The 18973-nt window shown below is 42.2% G+C and overlaps 1 protein-coding gene and 1 long non-coding RNA gene across 2 annotated transcripts in view; one reads left to right on the top strand and one right to left on the bottom strand.

Annotated features, from left to right (window-relative positions):
• Nucleotides 1-14878, bottom strand: part of MMP20 (matrix metallopeptidase 20) — a 57352-nt gene extending 42474 nt beyond the window's left edge. Inside the window, exons 1-3 of the mRNA XM_086338849.1 lie at nucleotides 14753-14878; nucleotides 6462-6709; nucleotides 2264-2412 (exon numbers count right to left, since the gene is read on the bottom strand). Of these exons, the coding sequence (XP_086194975.1) occupies nucleotides 2264-2412; nucleotides 6462-6709; nucleotides 14753-14878 (523 nt within the window). The remainder of the gene's footprint in view (nucleotides 1-2263; nucleotides 2413-6461; nucleotides 6710-14752) is intronic.
• LOC147357288 (uncharacterized) lies at nucleotides 10150-12306 on the top strand. The gene is made up of 2 exons (XR_015141738.1): nucleotides 10150-11703; nucleotides 12101-12306. It is a non-coding gene; the product is annotated as an uncharacterized LOC147357288 (long non-coding RNA).
• Nucleotides 14879-18973: the final 4095 nt, after the last annotated feature.

Here is an 18973-nt window from a genome sequence, read left to right as displayed (position 1 = left end):
GGATAACTTTTTGAATAGCATTGGTATTTCTCATACAAATAGATTTACTTTTCAATATTCATTTTTTATAAGAGGAATCTCACATACCAGTGGGTGATCTATTAAAATAATAAAAGCAATATTTTGTATTTTAAAGATAGTAAGCATTAAAAATTAAAAAAAACGTTCTTTCGTTATTGTATTTGTTGCACTATTAATTGGCACATGGCCTACTATAGACTATGACCATGCTGCAGATTACAAAACGAGAGAGGCAGATGGTTATTCAGCCACCATCTTATCCACTCACTGGACTGTGAACACATGTTGGCAGAGTGATTTCAATGTATTATTTAGGGGGTGGCAGTGAGGGAGGGACAAATTAGGAGTTTGGGATTAACATATACACATTTCTATGTATAAAATAGGTAACTGACAATGAACTACTATATCACACAGGGAACTATACTCAACATTTTTGAGTATAGTATAATAACCTATAAGGGGGAAAAATCTGAAAAAGAACATATATATATATATATATGAATTACTTTGCTGTACAACTAAAACTAACACAACATTGTATATCATGTATATGTAAAAAAAATTGCTAACAAAAAAAACAAAACAAAAATACGATCTGGCTAAGACGATGACAGTAAATTGGACAAGCGTGTGCTTTCTGTTTGTATAGCCCAATATATTTTAAGGACATGTCAAAACAAGAAAGAAAATTTCTCTGTAATTTTATTATACTTTCATGCATAAAACTCCTGAAAGCAACAGAAGTATTTATAAAATTGCAGCTTTTAAAGCTTAATAGGCTTTTGTTTTAGTATCTATATTTACTTAAAAGTTCATTACAAAATAATAGGAAAGGAGGAAGAATAAAATGAAGGATATTATAGAATACATTTCACAGATTTTCAGGATTTTTGTGAGAATACCTTGTTTTATTTAAAACCAACAAAACAAAGTTCTGGTGTGCCATTCCCCAAGTTTCAGGGCTGCTACTGCTGCTAAGTCACTTCAGTCGTGTCCGACTCTGTGTGACCCCATAGACGGCAGCCCACCAGGCTCCCCCGTCCCTGGGATTCTCCAGGCAAGAACACTGGAGTGGGTTGCCATTTCCTTCTCCGATGCATAAAAGTGAAAAGTGAAAGGGAATTCGCTCAGTCGTGTCCGACTCTTAGCGACCCCATGGACTGCAGCATACCAGGCTCCTCCGCCCACGGGATTTTCCAGGCAAGAGTGCTGGAGTGGGGTGCCATTGCCTTCTCCGCAAGTTTCAGGGCAGTGTTGTTTAATCAGTACATGCCCTGAGATCCTGGTTAAATGGCAGCAGAGTGCCCAGTCCACTTGTTTTAGGGAACAGAGCCAGCTTGAAAGATCAAGAGAGAGCCAGATGTTAACTCCGTCACCCCCAAATCTGCCCCAAGCCACACCACCCTGCTGCTTCCCTGGGGGTGGCCTTGACCCTGTGGGAGGGTCGAGACCTACCATGGGCCAGTCACCCCAGGGCCACCTCTGAAGGGCTCCGGCTCAGGACTTGCTTGGTCCTCTCTCCCAGCTTCTATGCATGTCTCTCCCCAGTGACATCAGATTAAAATCAGGATAAAGACTTTAAAGAGGACACTTAGAAAGGTTATCTGTGGAGGGAAAGAGGTGGGGATACTCACCTTGACTCTGAGAAAGCTGAGAGGGAAAGGACTTAAACGGCCTTTCCTTCATTTACTTCTAGACCCGTTTCTCTGAAACAGGGGCAAGTGAGGGACGGAGTGTTGCAGGCCGGTGGCAGGCCTGGCAACTCCACCAACAGGCGTCTGAAGTGTGGGCCAGACAGCAGCGGCAGCCGCCCTCCTAACCTCCACTGCCCAGGAAAGCTGCAGGAGCTCTGTGGGACTGACCCTTAGAGAGGATTCAGAGGGGCAGATCCTTGGCTAATATGAAGGGGAGTGATGGACACCATCATGGGGCTGGGGTGAGGTCAGAGGGCCTCCCAGCCATAGAGGAGCTAAACCTGACAGAACTCGTCCCTGACGGGGCAATGCCACAGCGAAAATGGGCTATGCCAAGTCCATTCTGTAGCTCAGCATGTGGAGAACTCCCCTGGCTCTGTTTTCTGACTAAATAAAGGTCATGACTTTGCCGTTATCTTGGCCTCTGCCCTTCACAGTTCTGAGAAGGAGCGTGCTGGTCACATGGATTAAACATTGTATGAGGAAAAGTACTGAAATATTTTTCCTCTGGAGTAATAGACAAAATCCAGGAAGCACCACAGTACCTCCGGTTTCAAAAGAGATCATAATGTCTGCTTCGCCCGCATTGATTCTGACAAAGTTCAGAGGGACGGCGCTGCTCCAGGCCCGCAGGGCCATCTCCATGGCTCTGTCCACTTCCGCAGGGGTCATGGAAGGGGTGTATTTGGATATTCTGTCAATACAGAAGCAACACGTTTTCCTTTTAACAAGTGGTCCTAAGTGAGGAAAGTGAAAGTTATGTCTAGTTCATATTGAAAATAAAAATAGTGATAAAAATAGTGACCATAAATCTACAATTTATAGGTTTTTCTCCAAATTAATAATTCTTATTTTGCTTTCATCTTTATTACATTACTGAAACATGCTAACTTAAGAAAAATGAAGGGGGTGAAATGAAAAATTTGAGATTTCTGATGCTGAAACAGTTTGACTTTTGTTGTTATTATACATCACTAATTGGAAAGAATAATACCTATGTAACTTTATGAGTAGCTAGAAGTCCATTTTTTCTAAAGCGGTTTTAATTGAGAAGGAATCTTTTTCCCCTAAAGAGACCAAAATTTTTCAATTGTAAAAAATAAAGACAAAGAGTTTTGAGGTTTTGCAAATTCTTACTCAAAGACAAGCAGGTTTTCCCCAGGGCCATGGGGGAATGTTTTTTCTTAAAATAATGTACATCTTAAAAGAGGAAGTGCTAGCTTGTCACAAGGATGCTCACTTGGGCTGAAAAAGGCTCAAGTCTTTCTTTCATCAAGTCCTGCTCTGACAATGACATTGGAAGGAAAAGTATAGAGCTTTTTGGATACAGTGGGTAGAGACAGTTGGTGTTTTTCTAGGACGTGCCACTCTGGAACCCAAGCGCTGGGGATTCTAAGCTGCCATAAAGGAAGGGTGGAAGAAAGGAATTGAAACCTGGGGCAACTTGGGCTCAGGTTGAATAGTGGGGGCGAGTTAGAAGTGAATAGAGTTAGAAGTGAATTCTGTAAATGCCCACCTTGAGAGCCAGACACATACTCTGCCTTCTCCAGGTCCTAGCCCTGGCCCTTGCACATAATAGGTGCTGAGCAAACACTTGCTAAATGGATGAACTAATGAATAAAAGCTAGTGTTTTTTAGGGCCTACTCAGTTGTTCTCAAAGTTTAAGACCTGTGATAACAACTCAGAAAGCTTGTTAAACATACAAGCGCGATCAAGAAATTTGCATTTTAACAAGTGTCCCAGGCTATTCTGATGCAGGTGGTGCAGTCTCAGCCAGAAATCAACAGTAGTTGTCCCGGAGGCCCCAAAGGAAGGGACCGTGTCCCACAGAGAGGAGGGGAAATAGCCAAACCCAGCAACTGAGAGGGAAGGAATAAGATCTCTCACTCCAGGAATTGGGTCCAAGAGGAGGGAGCTAGAGTGTCCAGAGGGGGAACCAGGACTCTTAAAGGGACCAGTTAGTGTTTTCCGAATTTGCCACTCCCACAGCATAATATGAATCTGTGATTTGTCATGGCTTTGTATAGTTAGCATCCCCAAATTCTCTCATATTGTAGATAAGTTATCCATCCCCACATAGTGGCCTGTGAGTGCTGGGCTGGAGAAAACAGGCATGGAGAAGGGGTGGACCAGAAAGGAAGAGCACTTGGACAGAGGTCCTTGCCAAGAGGGTCTAGAGATGGATACAGCAGCAGTGATGACAGCCGACGTTCTGGGAACACACGCTAAGGGCTGGACCGGTTCCAGGCACTTTTCAATGTGGAATGCCCAGTAACCCTCACAGCTACCTTCAGAGGTAATAGTATCACTCTATGTTTCATGCGTAGTCAGGAACTGAGCCCAGTTCTTCATGGCTCCAAAGTTTATGCACATAAGCACTAGGCTATATTTCATCTTTTTCAGTCCTCTGTGTGCTAAGTTGCTTCAGTCTGTCCTACTCTGTGGGACCCTATGGACTGTAGCCCACCAGGCTCCTCTGTCCATGGGATTCTCCAGGCAAGAAGACTGGGGTGGGTTGCCATGCCCTCCTCTCAAGGATCTTCTCAACTTAGGGACTGAGCCCCCATCTCTTACGTCTACCTGCTTTGGCAGGAGGGCTCTTTACCACTGCCACCACCTGGGGAGCCCTTTCAGTCCTCTGTGTGTGTGTCAGTCGCTCAGTCCTGTCCAAGTCTCTGTGACCTGACGAACTATAGCCCAGCAGGCTTCTCTGTCCATGGAAATCTCCAGGCAAGAATAGTGGAGTGGATTGCCGTTCCCTTCCTCCAAAGGCTCTTCCTGACCCAGGGATCGAACCCTGGTCTCCTGCATCTCAGGCACATTCTTTACCGTTTGAGCTACAGGGAAATCCTTTCAGTCCTCTGGGCTATGTTGAAAGAAGTTATTCTGAGATCCAGTAGCTTCACAGAGCTAAGGTAGTCTCTAGTTTCTTTTTCTTTTTTGGAGAAGGGGAGGGGAGGAGAAGGTGAGTTGTTCAGGAGGAAGTGGATGCTCAGTGTGGGTGTGTTGAGGGGTTTTGGGGACTGCCCAGAGAATATTACCACAAGAATACTATACTTCAAATCCCAAGTTAGCTTGTCTTTGCTGTGCGTAATCACAGACTATGGCTTCCCAGGTGGCGCTAGTGGTAAAGAACCCGCCAGCCAATGCAGGAGACAAAAGAGAAGTGGGTTTGATCCCTGCGCCGAGAAGATCCCCGGGAGAAGGGCGTGGAAACCGCTATTCTTGCCTAGACAATCCCATGGCTAGCGGAACCTGGCGGGCTATAGTCCATGGGGTTGCAAGGAGTCGGACACGACTGAAGTGATTTAGCACGTACGTAATCATAGACGATGTGCTAGGAAATGTTTACAGTTTAGGAAATGTTTAGGAAAGTTTACACAGTTTAGGAAAACTTCCTATGACACAGTTTAGGAGATTATGGGAAAGATTTCATGAGTTTATATAAAAATTTCCTTTCTTACCTCATAATCTTGTGGGTGCTCTGTTTCTTTTAGGTGTTCCCCCCCCCCCCCCCCCCCAAGAAAGATCTTTGAGGCATTTTTAAACTGAGGCAGAAACTAATAGCTGTATTCAGAGTGCCACCTTATGGACTCAGAGGCTCATAGCAACTAACAGAGGAATCATCTGATCTCTGCTTGGGTTGGGCCCTCAGCGGTCACAAGGAGTCACCAGAGTGCTGGGGCAGTGTAACAGCTGGCTCTGTAGACAGCCCCCTCCCTGCGCTGGGTTTGCTGATCACCATGCTAGAAACACTCTTCACTACAGCTAACTTCAGCTACCAGCCTGCCACCAGCGAACCTGGTAGGACTAGATGTTGGGACTAGATGAGCCGCAGCAGGTCATTTCCATCACACAGATAAGACCTGTAACTCACCTCCCCAACAGAACATTGATAACAGTAAAATGCACTGTAATAATTAGGAAGCGCCACGGTCGGTCTATCTGAGGTGGACTGAGTGGGAAGGAAGCCAGCATTGGCCCCGCAAATGGATGCGGGCTGCGGGGTTGGAGTTCAGGCCTGAGACTCCCAAGCACAGTGCGGGGGCAGTTCTGGCTGGATGAGTCCCCTTGGCTGATGCAGAATCCTTGTTCCCCCTCCGGCAGGAAGAAACGGGAGGATGGCCGGGGTGGGGGGGGGGGATGCTGGTGCTGGGTCAGGCGCGGATGTCACGGGCCATCCCTGGGTGACCTGGTAGCTCCTCCACATGCTGTCACAGCTCTCTGCTTAGACTTGTGATTTCACATTTCTCACCCGGAGCTGCGGCTATTTGCATGTATTTCTCCCCAAAAGGCGAGGGAAAATGATGTACTTACCTTTTACCTCCAGAACTGAATGCCTATGGCAGACATTTAACAAATTGCCAATAAATTATTTTTGGAATTAATAAAAATTAATTTATTAGGTGAGCTTTACTTCTAATTTAGAAGATTATTTTAAGAAAGCTGGTTGGTACCATCAGGTTTTAAATGTTAGGCAAGATTCATTTTCTATATGGAAAAACGTGTTGTCTCTAAACTGGTAAAATTGTTATACCTAAAGTGGCCACTCATGACAATCTCGAAGTCATGTTTTCTCGTGAATTCTCGTGTCTAAGGAGTAGACCAAAAAAGTTCTCATTCTCTCTTATGATTGGGATGAGTCATGATTTTTATACACATCAGAAGGAAGATACTTTTAAAAGAAAAGAAGGAGAGGGAGGCTATTTCTTTCTGAATTTGGAAAGACTCGATCTCATTACCTGTATGTCAAAGTATTTTTTTTCCATTTGGGTTCACCTGGGAAGAGGCGATAGTTGGCCACGTCGGGAACTCCACAGCGAGGCCTCTTGATCACGTCCATGGTAGCTCGGTCTAACTTCCCGGTGACTCGGAGGCCGAAGAACTCCTGCAGCTCCTTAATCTTTTTAACCGTGGAATTGCCTCCTCTTGCAACCATCTCCCCAATCTGGGGCCCTCCTTTCTTTGTGTAATACTTGTCAAGGTACGCCTGAAACGGAGAGGCAGGCTGACGTCTACAGCACAAGCTCTGAGCAACACTCATGCTCAGGTAAGGCAGGACAGTATTCTTGTTATGCTAAAGACAGTCTGCACAGCATTAGCCACTTTTGGAAAAAAAAATTAGATGTATTTGCATAGATAAAGCTTAGATAGATAAATCCAAGTTATTAACAACAATTATCTTTGGGAGGTGGGATTTTAGATTTTTTTATTTGCATGCATTTTGTGCTTTTTCTACAATTAACTGCTATTTTAAGAGGGGAAAAAAATTAGAAAGAAAATAATGTGAACATTTTCCCCACAGCCCATTTACTTGTATTGAAGTCTTTACCAATTTGCAAAGTAAAGACTATCCTATTTCTCTGTAAGCAACTGTTCAGTGTTGCCTTTTCATTGTACCCTATGTAAGATCAGTGAGTTCTTAGCTCTGTGAGGCCTCATAGTGCCGTCTCTCCTTTTATGTGAAGCAGTAGGTGTCAATCTGTTTCCTGGCTGAGACTTTTAAATAATTCAGGTGGGTTGGATATGTGGGGTGTTTTTCAAGGGGCAGGTTTTCTAGGACTGACTCTTTGTCCCTTGAAGCAAATATTAGAAAATTAGTCATAAATATAATGTTTTCATTTGCGTTTAAAGGCTTAAAACCCCTAATATATCACTCAAAACACTCTGTATGAGTTCTTAGGTGAAGTGAATAACATAGTCATGCAAATGCAGGTTTAATGTGTTCTGTTGTCCTAGGAATTTCATCCACCCAACTTGTTTCAGGAAAACAGAAAGCAGCTAAAGATTTATATCTGTATTTTATTAAACATAAATGTTTATATGTTATAAGGTGTTTGTTGTATATAAATAATATTATTTGTATATCATATGAACTATATTCAGAAACTGTGTTTTATTATGTTCTATATAAACTATGTGTATTATTCATTTTTGTTAAATATATTTATGTATAAATAATAAAATATTGGAAGTAATCTTAATATCTAACAATAAGGAATGTGTTAGATACATTATTATATATTGATATGAAATAATACTAGGCCTCTGCTAATATCACGTTTTTGGAAAATATTTAGTGGCATGTATAATGATTCAATATAATGGCAATACACTGAGAAGAGCAGAAGTGAAATCTTTATACAGATTATAATCACAATTTCATACATAAACCAAATCATATAACGTATATGTATTTCGTTCATGTTTATTACATCTGTATGTTAATATATCAATAATAATGTTAGCATGTATATTAACATTTAAAGTTAACACACTAATCAATGCATTGGTAATTAGCACATATAATTTAATACAGTGAACATAAGTAACATAAATAATGGAAGGAAATATGTCTGAATATTAATCTTGCTTCTCTCTGAGTTATAAAATTATGGGTGACAATTTGTCTTTATCCTTTCCTATATCCCAAAGATTTCTGGTGTCAACATAAGCTGTAATTGTTAAGCAAAAAGTGAAAAGGAGTAAGACTCACTTGTTTAGACAAGGTGCTCTGTGTCCTTACTGTGTCCTTCCCGTGGGCTCAACCAGCCCTTAGTCCTTGGCCTGCTTGTGAGCAGACCTCACTTCCCTAGTGGTGGTTCTTGGTAAAATCTTAGTGAGATGAGAACCCAAGAGGAGAAAAACGGTAAGGGAGCCCTGGAACCCAGGAGAGGTGCCCTGAAACAGAGGTGTGACTATTTGCTTTCATTTCCGTGTCTCATTAAGCTATCCGATATGCACATTTATGTTTCTTTTTTTTCTAATTCTTTTGGCAAGATGACGTTGATTCTCTGAGCTGTTCTGTTTGCTCAAGCAGATGCTGTAGTCATACAAGGCTCATGGTGAGTCTGAATCACACTCTTTAGAGGTGACCTCTGTGTGGAGCTCTATGCTCCATATATTCTGAGGCTGTTTAAATTTCAAATATTTTGTTTCCTGTTAGAGTATGTGTTACAGTTACACTCTAAACTCTGATTTTCATTTCACAAAATATAGTCCCATAAGAAGATGCTTTGGCCACCAGCTGCGAAGAACTGATTCATTTGAAAAGACCTTGATGCTGGGAAAGATTGAAAGCAGAAGGGGACGACAGAGGATGAGATGGTCGGATGGCATCACCAGCTCAATGGACATGCGTTTGAGTAGACTATGGGAGGTGGTGATGGACAGGGAGGCCTGGTGTGCTGCAGCCCATGGGGTTGCAGAGAGTCAGACATGACTGAGCGACTAAACTGAACTGAAGAAGGTGCTTAATATGCATTAAGTGAAAAGGGATTTATCACTATTATTATTATAGTACAAGCCAAGTTTGTAAATAGAAATATGTGCATATGAATACACACAGACATACAGTGATAAACTAGGATGAGGTGAGGAAGTGGGTGGGGGCTGCCAAAAACAGTGATCCAGAAAAATAATATCAAATGCAATATTTTTGGAAAAAAACTTAAAAAGACAAAAAAATTCACGGTGGAAAAAATATCAAAATTTTAAATAAAGATAGGATCTAACCTTCAGCAGTCCTTTGTCCTAGTCCCAGCCCTGAGTCATAGAAAGTATTTTGAAAAATATAGACTAAGGGATTAACAATTGTGATATGTTGGTGATGGAATTAAGAATAATACTTTTAAAATCATATATGTTTTATATATATATATATATATGTTTGCTATGAACATATAGCAATAAAATTTTTACAATAAAATGGTTCTTCTTAAAAATGCGCACAAGAGGCTAGGCCTGCAGCTCAAGAAGTTTAAGGCCAGTGATAGTAAATAGGATGCAAACCATCTTCAATGAAGTAAAGGTAGAATCAGAAACGATTTCTCCTTAGAGCACGAGGACTGGTTGCTGAAGTGAGCGGGTGAGTTGCTCCCCGCTGGGTGCTCCCACAGGACGCGGCTCCTACACGAGGAAGCACCGGCCACTGTGCACACAGTCCACGGCCTTCTCATCACTCCCACCCGGGGGTCTCACGGTCCTCCCTGCTGGGCGTGATGATGCCTTCACAGCTACGGCTGTGGCCTGACCCAGTTCCAGACACAGGGTGGATGTTCAGTTACAATTTGAGGTCCTATCCTTTAGGCAAAATATAGCAAATATGCTTCTTTGAAGAATTATCAGGTGTTCCGAGGTACAGAGAGGCCAATGTTTTCTGTGCACTTTATTGCTAAAATTACCGACGAGGTTACCGACAAGATTACTGACGAGGTTTTAGCATGCTCTCCAGAGTCAAAATGTTCAGTTAGGCACAAAGGTGCACACTTAGATTTGTGTGTTCTGTTCTAACACTTGCGTGCTGTTGGCTCAGCTCTTGGTTGTGGGATCATCTGGGCCAAGGATTTGAGGCTTCCCCAGAACTGTCCTACATGCCTCCACCTCCTCATCCCCTCTGGTAAAACCACAGGAGCCTGCCGCTGGTGTTTGGGTGATCCTCTTTCCAGAAATTAGAATAGCAGAGGCCTGGAGAACAGGCCCAGAAGCTCTCATCCCGCCCAGCTCTTACTGAGTGTGCCTTCCGAGTGTCCCTCCCAGGAGGAAGGAGCTTAAAGCTCAGATTTAAGTGCTCCTCAAAAGAAGGTGAAGTTCAAGTTCATCAAGTTCTTCTTGATGAAGACATCAAGATACGATGTCTTCAACATTTCTTTCTGTTTTGGCAAAGTCACAGAAAGGCAACTGTGTGAATTTTCAGCTGTGTGATAAATCCTAGGTTCTAAAAAGTGTGGGCAATTCCTGTAATTTCTTTTGGTGTCAGTTTTCTCATCTATGAGATGGGTTCAGTGTCTAGCCTTCCCACACCAAGGTGAGGATCCAATGAGATGCTCAGTGTGAAAATGCTTTGAAATATATCGAAAGACTTTAACATGTTCATATCCTTTTACTCATTAATTCCACTTCTGGAAATCTATCCTGAAAAAATAATCCTTTAAATTAAGCTGATGTACAAAGATGTTCACAGAAATCTTATTCATATGGAAATATTCCATGTATCCAACTATATAAATGGAACAAATTATAGCTCACTTATTTTCTGAAATATTTGTCACTTTTAAACATGATGTTTATGAATATATAAACATTAAAATTTTATTATGATTTAATAATACAAAAAAGAAGGAACCAAAATTTGAGTATAATGGTAATTTAAAAATATCTTTATGCACAGAAAGTAAAAGGGTAGTAAAGGCACCTGAATTTAACAATTTGTATTTGGAAGTTTTTTTAGTTTCTTCAACTTTTAAGTTCATAATGCTGCTTGCTGCTGCTGCTGCTAAGTCGCTTCAGTCGTGTCCAACTGTGCGACCCCATGGACAGCAGCCCACCAGGCTCCTCTGTCCATGGATTCTCTAGGCAAGAATACTGGTGTGGGTTGCCATTGCCTTCTCCATAAGTTCATAATAATGTGATAATAAAAGCTTCTATTATTTTAAAGACAACTTAACAGCCTGTATTAAATGTCATATTGATATTACTATTTAAAAACAAACAAACAATAGGCTAAAATGTTGGATGATGAGACTAATTATTTCATCATTTGCCAAGCCTTTGTGATAACTAGCCAATGAGAATTGAAAAGATACAAGTGGGCATGAAATAAATCAATTACAAACCTGTTTATCTTTTCAAGAATAGACTATTGTGTTCCTGGAGGAAGAAGTGACTAGCACTTGGAAACATTTCCTGCCTGGAGTTCCCAGGCACAGGGAACCGTTTGCCCGCTCTTGGTGAGCGATCGAGAGAGAAGCGAGCAGGGTGGAGGCCCAGGCCCCGGTGTGTGCTGGCCTGACTCTGGACTCAGCGGTGTCCTCCTGCAATCTGGCCTGCTGCCCCGGCTGCTGCATTCATACTCTTTCCTCTGCTTTGACAGCTCTGTCTCCAGATCTTCACACGACCAAGAAGTTCAGGTCCACATAGTTCTTTACAGAGTTCAAGTTCATTGCAAATATCCCCTCCTCAGAGAAGCCTTCCTGGACTACTCAGGTGAGAATGCCCCTCTCCCCCTCCAGGGCCCTACTAACTCTCTATCATCCTGGTAAATTTATTTTTTAATATCACATGGACACTTATTGATTGCCTGGCTTGTCTCCTCCCAGCTCTTCCCACTCCTCCGTCATGCCCATGTCAGTGCTGGAAGAATAGGAGCTTTACTTGTTTTGTTCACTGATGTTTCTCCAGTGCTTAGGACAAACCCTGGCACATAGCATATAGTAAGTGAAAGGGTGAAAGTGAAAGTTGCTCAGTCGTATCCGACTCTTTGCGACCCATGGACTATACAGTCCATGGAATTCTCCAGGCCAGAATACTGGAGTGGGTAGCATTTCCCTCCTCCAGGGGATCTTCCTGACCCAGGGATAAATTCAGGTCTCCTGCTTTGCAGGGGCATTCTTTACCAGCTGAGCCACCAGGAAAGCCCAAGAAAACCGGAATGGGTAGCCTATCTCTTCTCCAGCAGATCTTCCCGACTGAGGAATCGAACCGGGGTCTCCTGCATTGCAGGCGGATTCTTTTACCAACTGAGCTATCAGGGAAGCCATTCAATAAATAATTGGTAAATGAATAAACTTAAGCTGTTTTATGAAATAAGTCTATTTTCATGTCATTTCATTTGTTGTATTGTTGCCTGAGTTGTTAGCTACTTCTTTAAACTATAAGGTGGGACAGTAATTTTTTGTAGTCATTGGGATGCACTTAGGAGGTTTGCCTAGATCATACCAGCCTGCTGAAGAGTGATACCCTTTCCTTCCTGGAGCTGACGCCTAGGGCCCCTGCAGGCAGGAGAAGGCCTGTTTGCCAGGTGTCAACAAGTTTCCTTGATCCTTGGTCGAAGGTCTTTCAAAGTATGTCGTAAGGGAAATGAAAGGGGGCTGACTTGCTTTGGAGAGAAAGGGTAAGGGGTCACTGTGAAAATTACTCAGTCGTGTCTGACTCTGCAACCCCATGGATTGTAGCCCTCCAGGTTCCTCTGTCCATGGGATTTCCCAGGCAAGAATACTGGAGTGGGTTGCCATTCCCTTCTCTGGGGAATCTTCCCCACCCAGGGATCAAACCCAGGCCTTCCACACTGCAGGCAGATTCTTTACCATCTGAGTCACCAGAGAAGCCCCAGGGGGTCACTAGAGACCCCTAACATTCCAAGAACACCTAATTCTTTCCTAATACTCTTAGCAAGGACAGATTTCTTTCAAGGCTGGCTGGCCTTATTCCTGCATAGACCACTGTGGGGTCAGTTAACTGTTTTCTGAAAGGTCCGATAATTAATATTTTCTGTTTCATCACCTGATTTCCACCATTGCGGTACAAATGCAGAAGATGATTTGTAAACAAACAAGGGTGGCCGGTTTGGGCCCGATGACCATAGCTTATCTGAACCTGGACAAAACCATGGTTTTTCAGCCACCAGATCAGTTCTAACCTCAGTATGACATTCCTTCTGGAGGTCCAGTGGCATGAAACTGGGTAAGCGACAATCACATGTCAGGAGAAGGGAGGCAAAGGCTGGTGGCAAAATACGATTGGAAATAGACCCAGGTAATATTCTGAGATATGTTATTTAGAATTTAGTTCGTCTGAAAGTGGTTTCAAGTCAAAGAACGTTCAACTCGACTGCTCTGTACTCGGCACCCACTGTGCTGTTTATTTGGAGAGCTGATATTCAAAACATTGAACGACCGGTGTGGCAGGGGGACTGATCAGTTAGAAAGCAAGAGTGGCATGAGCCATCAGTAGGGCCACGCGGTGTGTACAGAAGAAGCAGCCCACGAGTGTAGCCTGGCAGGTAGGAAAGCAATCCCCAGCAGGGCTGCAATCACAAGTATGCTGTCTTTGTGACAGATATACAAAACAGAGGCCTTGGTGCAAAAACGTCTCACTACACACCTTTCACGAACGTTGGAAATTCCTCCACTGAAGGTTTATTTCTTTAGGCTAAAGTTTGACATCTTTGTTTTAAATGTAAAAAAAAAACAAAAGCAAAAAAAATCCCTCCCACCACCCCCACCCCACCGCCCCCAAAAAAACACCCAAAAAACGCTTGGAAGCAAATATACATTGAACCACTTTGAGTCACTCTTAGTCTTTGAAGGAATTCTGGTATGCTGAATGAATTATTTGAATTCGATCCTTGCCAACAGTCAGTTGGGAGAGATTTTGAAAGAGAAAGATACAGAAAGTGTAAGTAAATAAGGGACTTTGGGAATATGCTTTAGAGAGGAAAGACCTTGGCATGAGAAGTGGGTTGGCATCCAGGAAAAATTCGGTTCACTTCAAATTTTGATCAAATTTGCCCTGAGTATAAAAGCCATTTTTCTGAAAAATGAACACAGGAAATCTTTCTGTTGTGACTGTTAGGAATCTTAGCACTAAATTTGCAACCCACCTCTACTGTGCAGTGGAGAAGGCGATGGCACCCCACTCCAGTACTCTTGCCTGGAAAATCCCATGGATGGAGGAGCCTGGTGGGCTGCAGTCCATGGGGTCGCTAAGAGTCGGACACGACTGAGCGACTTCACTTTCACTTTTCACTTTCATGCATTGGAGAAGGAAATGGCAACCCACTCCAGTGTTCTTGCCTGGAGAATCCCAGGGACGGGGGAGCCTGGTGGGCTGCCATCTATGGGGTCGCACAGAGTCGGACAGGACTGAAGCGACTTAGCAGCAGCAGCAGCAGCTACTGTGCAAATCTTACACTTTGTTTTTTATTTTTCTTATAGTTTTCCTTCTACGTTGTTCCTCAAACACTTCTTTTGTCTTTCTGTAATGCCTGTATTTTTGCAAGCCCCCTCAAATTCTGTGTGCAGCAAAATATCTGGATAGATATTCATTCATTTATTTATGCAATCTTGCAACACAGACACTCAGTGTGTACTAGACACCAGTCTTAGCTGAACAGGGAATCGTATCCATCAGGCTTCAGTGGACTTAGAAGATGATTTCAAAACCACAACAGATATTCCTGATTTTCTTATTATTATCCTCTTTAGATTTTCTGGGGCAGGAGGGGGAAGAGGGAATTGTGCAAAGATTCACCAACCTGTGCAAGGCGGTAGTTGTTCCTTGAGGTCCTGGGGGAGGCTGCAGGTAGGGAGGGGGCTGCGGTGGAAAACTTCAGAGCGGTGACGAGGAGGACAGCAAGGCCAGATGCAGGGAGCATCTTCATCTCCTCTTGGTGGATCGGTAATTATAGTAACCCTGGGGGACGCGAGACAGTGCATGTTTGCACTTCAACCTTGAGCTGCTTTTATAGAGTCAAACAGGTCTGGGCCCTCAGAGTAAGGATGATTCATGTCTCAAAAGGTAATTATACAGCTCCTTTCTCCCCTGATGATGGGGTAACACAGTAGGACACAGGAGTCAGGGAAAGCTTCATTCTTTGCCATTTATCAAGTGGCAAAAGGAGGAAAAACAATCACTTTTAATGCATTTTGTCAGCTATTAATAATTCCACGAATTGGAGTAGACATGATTAATCTGAACCCATCTCAAGTGAAACCTTTGATAAGTCTCAATTTGGGGCCTTGTCCATTCTACTTGCAGGAAAGGTAAAGGAATAGAATATACTTAATTTGTCCTCAGTAATTCTGGGCTCCCCACACGCTCACCCCTATCACCTTCTGCATTCACTTGGACATTTCTCAGAAACGAATGCCGCTTATAACGATGCTGCTGGGACACGTAAGATCCTGAGTCATCAAGGAAACAGTACATTATTCTGTGCTGACTTAGGTTGCAAGGTACACTGGTAATTGTTAGAAAGCTTTTGAATAAGTTAGCGCAAGAGAGATGTTCTTTGTTAACTGAAATATTAAATTCTGCATTCTCTGTGCATTCTGGTTAACTAGAGTCATCCTCTTGTTCCTGGCTCTGATTTAAATGGATCGTGACTTAAAGATAGCATGCAGAAATGGTGCAAAATCACTTTGGCATCAAATAGAGATTAAATTTCTAGCTGTGTGATTTTGGACAAGTTATGTAACCTCTGAACATCAGTTTGTTTTAATCTGCAAAAGACTAACTAATGCTGTGTGCAAGCTTGTCACATTACAGAGGTAGCAGAGCAGGCAGCATGATGTCTGTGGGCACCACTTGCATCCAGTAGACCTGGGTTCAAATGCTAGTTCTGACACTTGTCCATATGACTTTGAGCAGGTTACTTAATCTTTTTCAGCTATGTAATTTTTCCTGAAAAAACGGGGGAAAATGTGCCTACTTTGAAGAATTGTTATAAAGGAGTAAATCAGGTCTTAACAAAACAGAGTGCTCAGTAGACATCAGCTCTTACAAAATAATGTTCATCTTTTTACTTCGATACCAGGCACCAGGTAGGCTTTTAATTAATGTTTTTTGAATATATGTGCCCAGTTGTATCTGACTCTTTGTGATGCCCTGGACAGCAGCATGCCAGGTCCCCTGTCCTTCACCATCTCCTGGAGCTTGCTCATACTCATATCCATTGAGTCAATGATGGCGTCCAACCATCTCATCCTCTGCCACTCCCTTCTCCTCCTGCCTTCAGTCTTTCCTAGCATCAGGGTCTTCTCCAAGGAGTCAGCTCTTCACATCAGGTGGCCACAGTATTGGAGCTTCAACTTCAGCATGAGTCCTCCCAGTGACTATTCAGGGTGGATTTCCTTTAGGATTGCCTGGTTTGACTGATGGATATATGAATGACTCAATCAATGAATCTCAAAATGTAGTTCCTAGACCAGTAGCATAACTATTACTAGGAAACTTGTTGGAAATGTAAATTCTCAGGCCCCACCCAGAATTACTGAATCAGAAACTCTGGGACGGGGGCCCAGGAGGTATGTTTTATTAAAAAAAATTTTTTTAATTATTTATTTATTATTATTATTTTTTACTTTGCAATATTGTATTAGTTTTGCCATACATCAACATGCATCTGCCATGGGTGTACACATGTTCCCAATCCTGAATCCCCCTCCCACCTTCCTCCCCATACCATCCCTCTGGGTCATCCCAGTGCACCAGCCCCAAGCTTCCTGTATCCTGCATGGAACCTGGACTGGCGATTCATTTCTTATATGATATTATACATGTTTCAATGCCATTCTCCCAAATCATCCTCCCACTCCCTCTCCCACAGAGTCCAAAAGACTGTTCTATACATCTATGTCTCTTTTGCTGTCTCGCATACAGGGTTGTCATTACCATCTTTTTAAATTCCATATATATGCATTAGTATACTGTATTGGTGTTTTTCTTTCTGGCTTACTTCACTCTGTATAATAAGCTCCAGTTTCATCCCACCTCATTAGAACTGATTCAAATGTATTCTTTTTAATGGCTGAGTAATACTCCATTGTGTATATGTACCACAGCTTTCTTTTCCATTCGTCTGCTGATGGACATCTAGGTTGCTTCCATGTCCTGGCTATTATACACAGTGCTGCGATGAACACTGGGGTACACATGTAGGAGATACGTTTTAACAAGCTGTGCAGGTTATTCTGATGCATGCTTGGAAAACCATTGGAGTAATTGAGCAAACAGGATTATGAAATATGGGATGAAGTGAACAATATATACAAAATGCCAAAAACATCCTTGTCACAGACAGTATTCAGTATCACCCTTGCCATCTGCAGCAGTGTGGCATTTCTTGTATTTAAAGTCATTTGTGAAGTCTGTTGCAAATAATTTAACACTAATATTTGTTAGGTGATAGATAAAAATACGTGAATGTCTTACTTAGATATCAGAATAAGTATGATTAGATTCAAGGTTATTCCTAGGTGATCTCTCTCTCTCTCTTGCTCTGTTGCATGGTGATATATTTTCCTACATGAAGAGAAAATAGTGGAGTTACAAGCCATGTATGGGGGTCTGGTGAATAATCCCGGGTGCTCGATGAGAATTTGTTATACATATGAACATTATCTCTGTCATATGCTGTGAGATACACAAAACATGATCCTCAGAAGAAAAAAGAAAATCACAGATCCAGTAGGCTAGTTCAACTAACTAAATTATATTGTTCCTTGAAGAATGAATGATACAAGTCTCACTTAAGGTTGTTTTACAAATGAATAAATGAACACACACACATATACTCATTGCCACTTTTTGGTCTGAGAAAGGGAAAGACATTACAATAATCATTCAAAATTTCCATCTATATGTTCTCCTATCTTCTACAGTACTACTTAATACTATAACTTCATAACAGCTGCCACAATTGAAGAACAAAGAATGAATGAGTCCTTGAAACTTCCCTCCGTTTGATCATCTCATTCCCCTGTTTTCTCCCCACACTATTGTTCCAGTTTATCATGATGGTCCAGTGCAGACAGGAAGTGGAGGGATGGCAGCAGGAAATTCTGGACCAATTGAGAGAAAATGCTCTCATTTCCAGAACTCCAAACAGTTTACAAAATTCCATTTTTGGATACAAATTGAGGAAAATAACTGCTTATAAGGTATGATCTGGGCGTCCCTGGTGGCTCAGATGGTAAAGAATCTGCCTGCAATGCAGGAAACCTGGGTTCGATTCCTGGGTTGGGAAGATGCCCTGGAGAAGGGAATGGCTATCCACTCCAGTATTTTTGCCTGGAGAATTCCATGGACAGAGGAGCCTGGTGGGCCAAAGCCCCTAGGGTCACAAAGAGTCAGACACAACTGATCAACTAATACAAGGTATGATCTAGATATTTCTAGAAGATTCCAGCATCCAGTTTTCATTTGCATGAGCTTAATAAATCTCAATACTCTCAAGTATGACCCTTTGATTGTTAAGAACAAAAGCCGATAATTTCTAGGTATTTTCTCTCTTCACAGAAGAGAAAAAATTTGCTTTCTTCCGTTTTTGTGTCAAGTCTAAGTTAAATCCAAATCATTCCAACCTAAAAAGTTCATATCAAAGCAAGTCAAGGACTAAAAGGTAATGAAATGAGAGACCATATCACAGAGAAATGTGGAAAGCACAGTATCTGTAGAAAAATTGGGTGATAAAAATAATATGCAGATTGGAGGCTGATAATCTGTTTCATGTTTACTGATGCTTGGGTTGATGTTTTGGGGATCCTGCAGACGTTGTAGAAAGTTTATACAGAACTTAGGTTTCCATATACCACTAATATGTGGTATTATATAATGTGGTATAATAAGGGGCTAAGTATTTCAAATTATAGAATAAAGTTCACTGCAAATAATTGCTCTTTTTTAGACTCTCGCTGAATTCAATTCCATGGTGTGATCACTCATGTCTGACTATTTGTGACCCCATGGACTATAG

Source organism: Bos grunniens, chromosome 15, assembly GCF_055505025.1.
Source record: "Bos grunniens cultivar Pamir isolate PY7600 chromosome 15, Bosgru_T2T1.0, whole genome shotgun sequence".
Taxonomy (NCBI): Eukaryota; Metazoa; Chordata; class Mammalia; order Artiodactyla; family Bovidae; genus Bos; species Bos grunniens.
The sequence above is the reverse complement of the archived record's forward strand: the minus strand, read 5'-3'. Positions and strand labels throughout refer to the sequence as shown.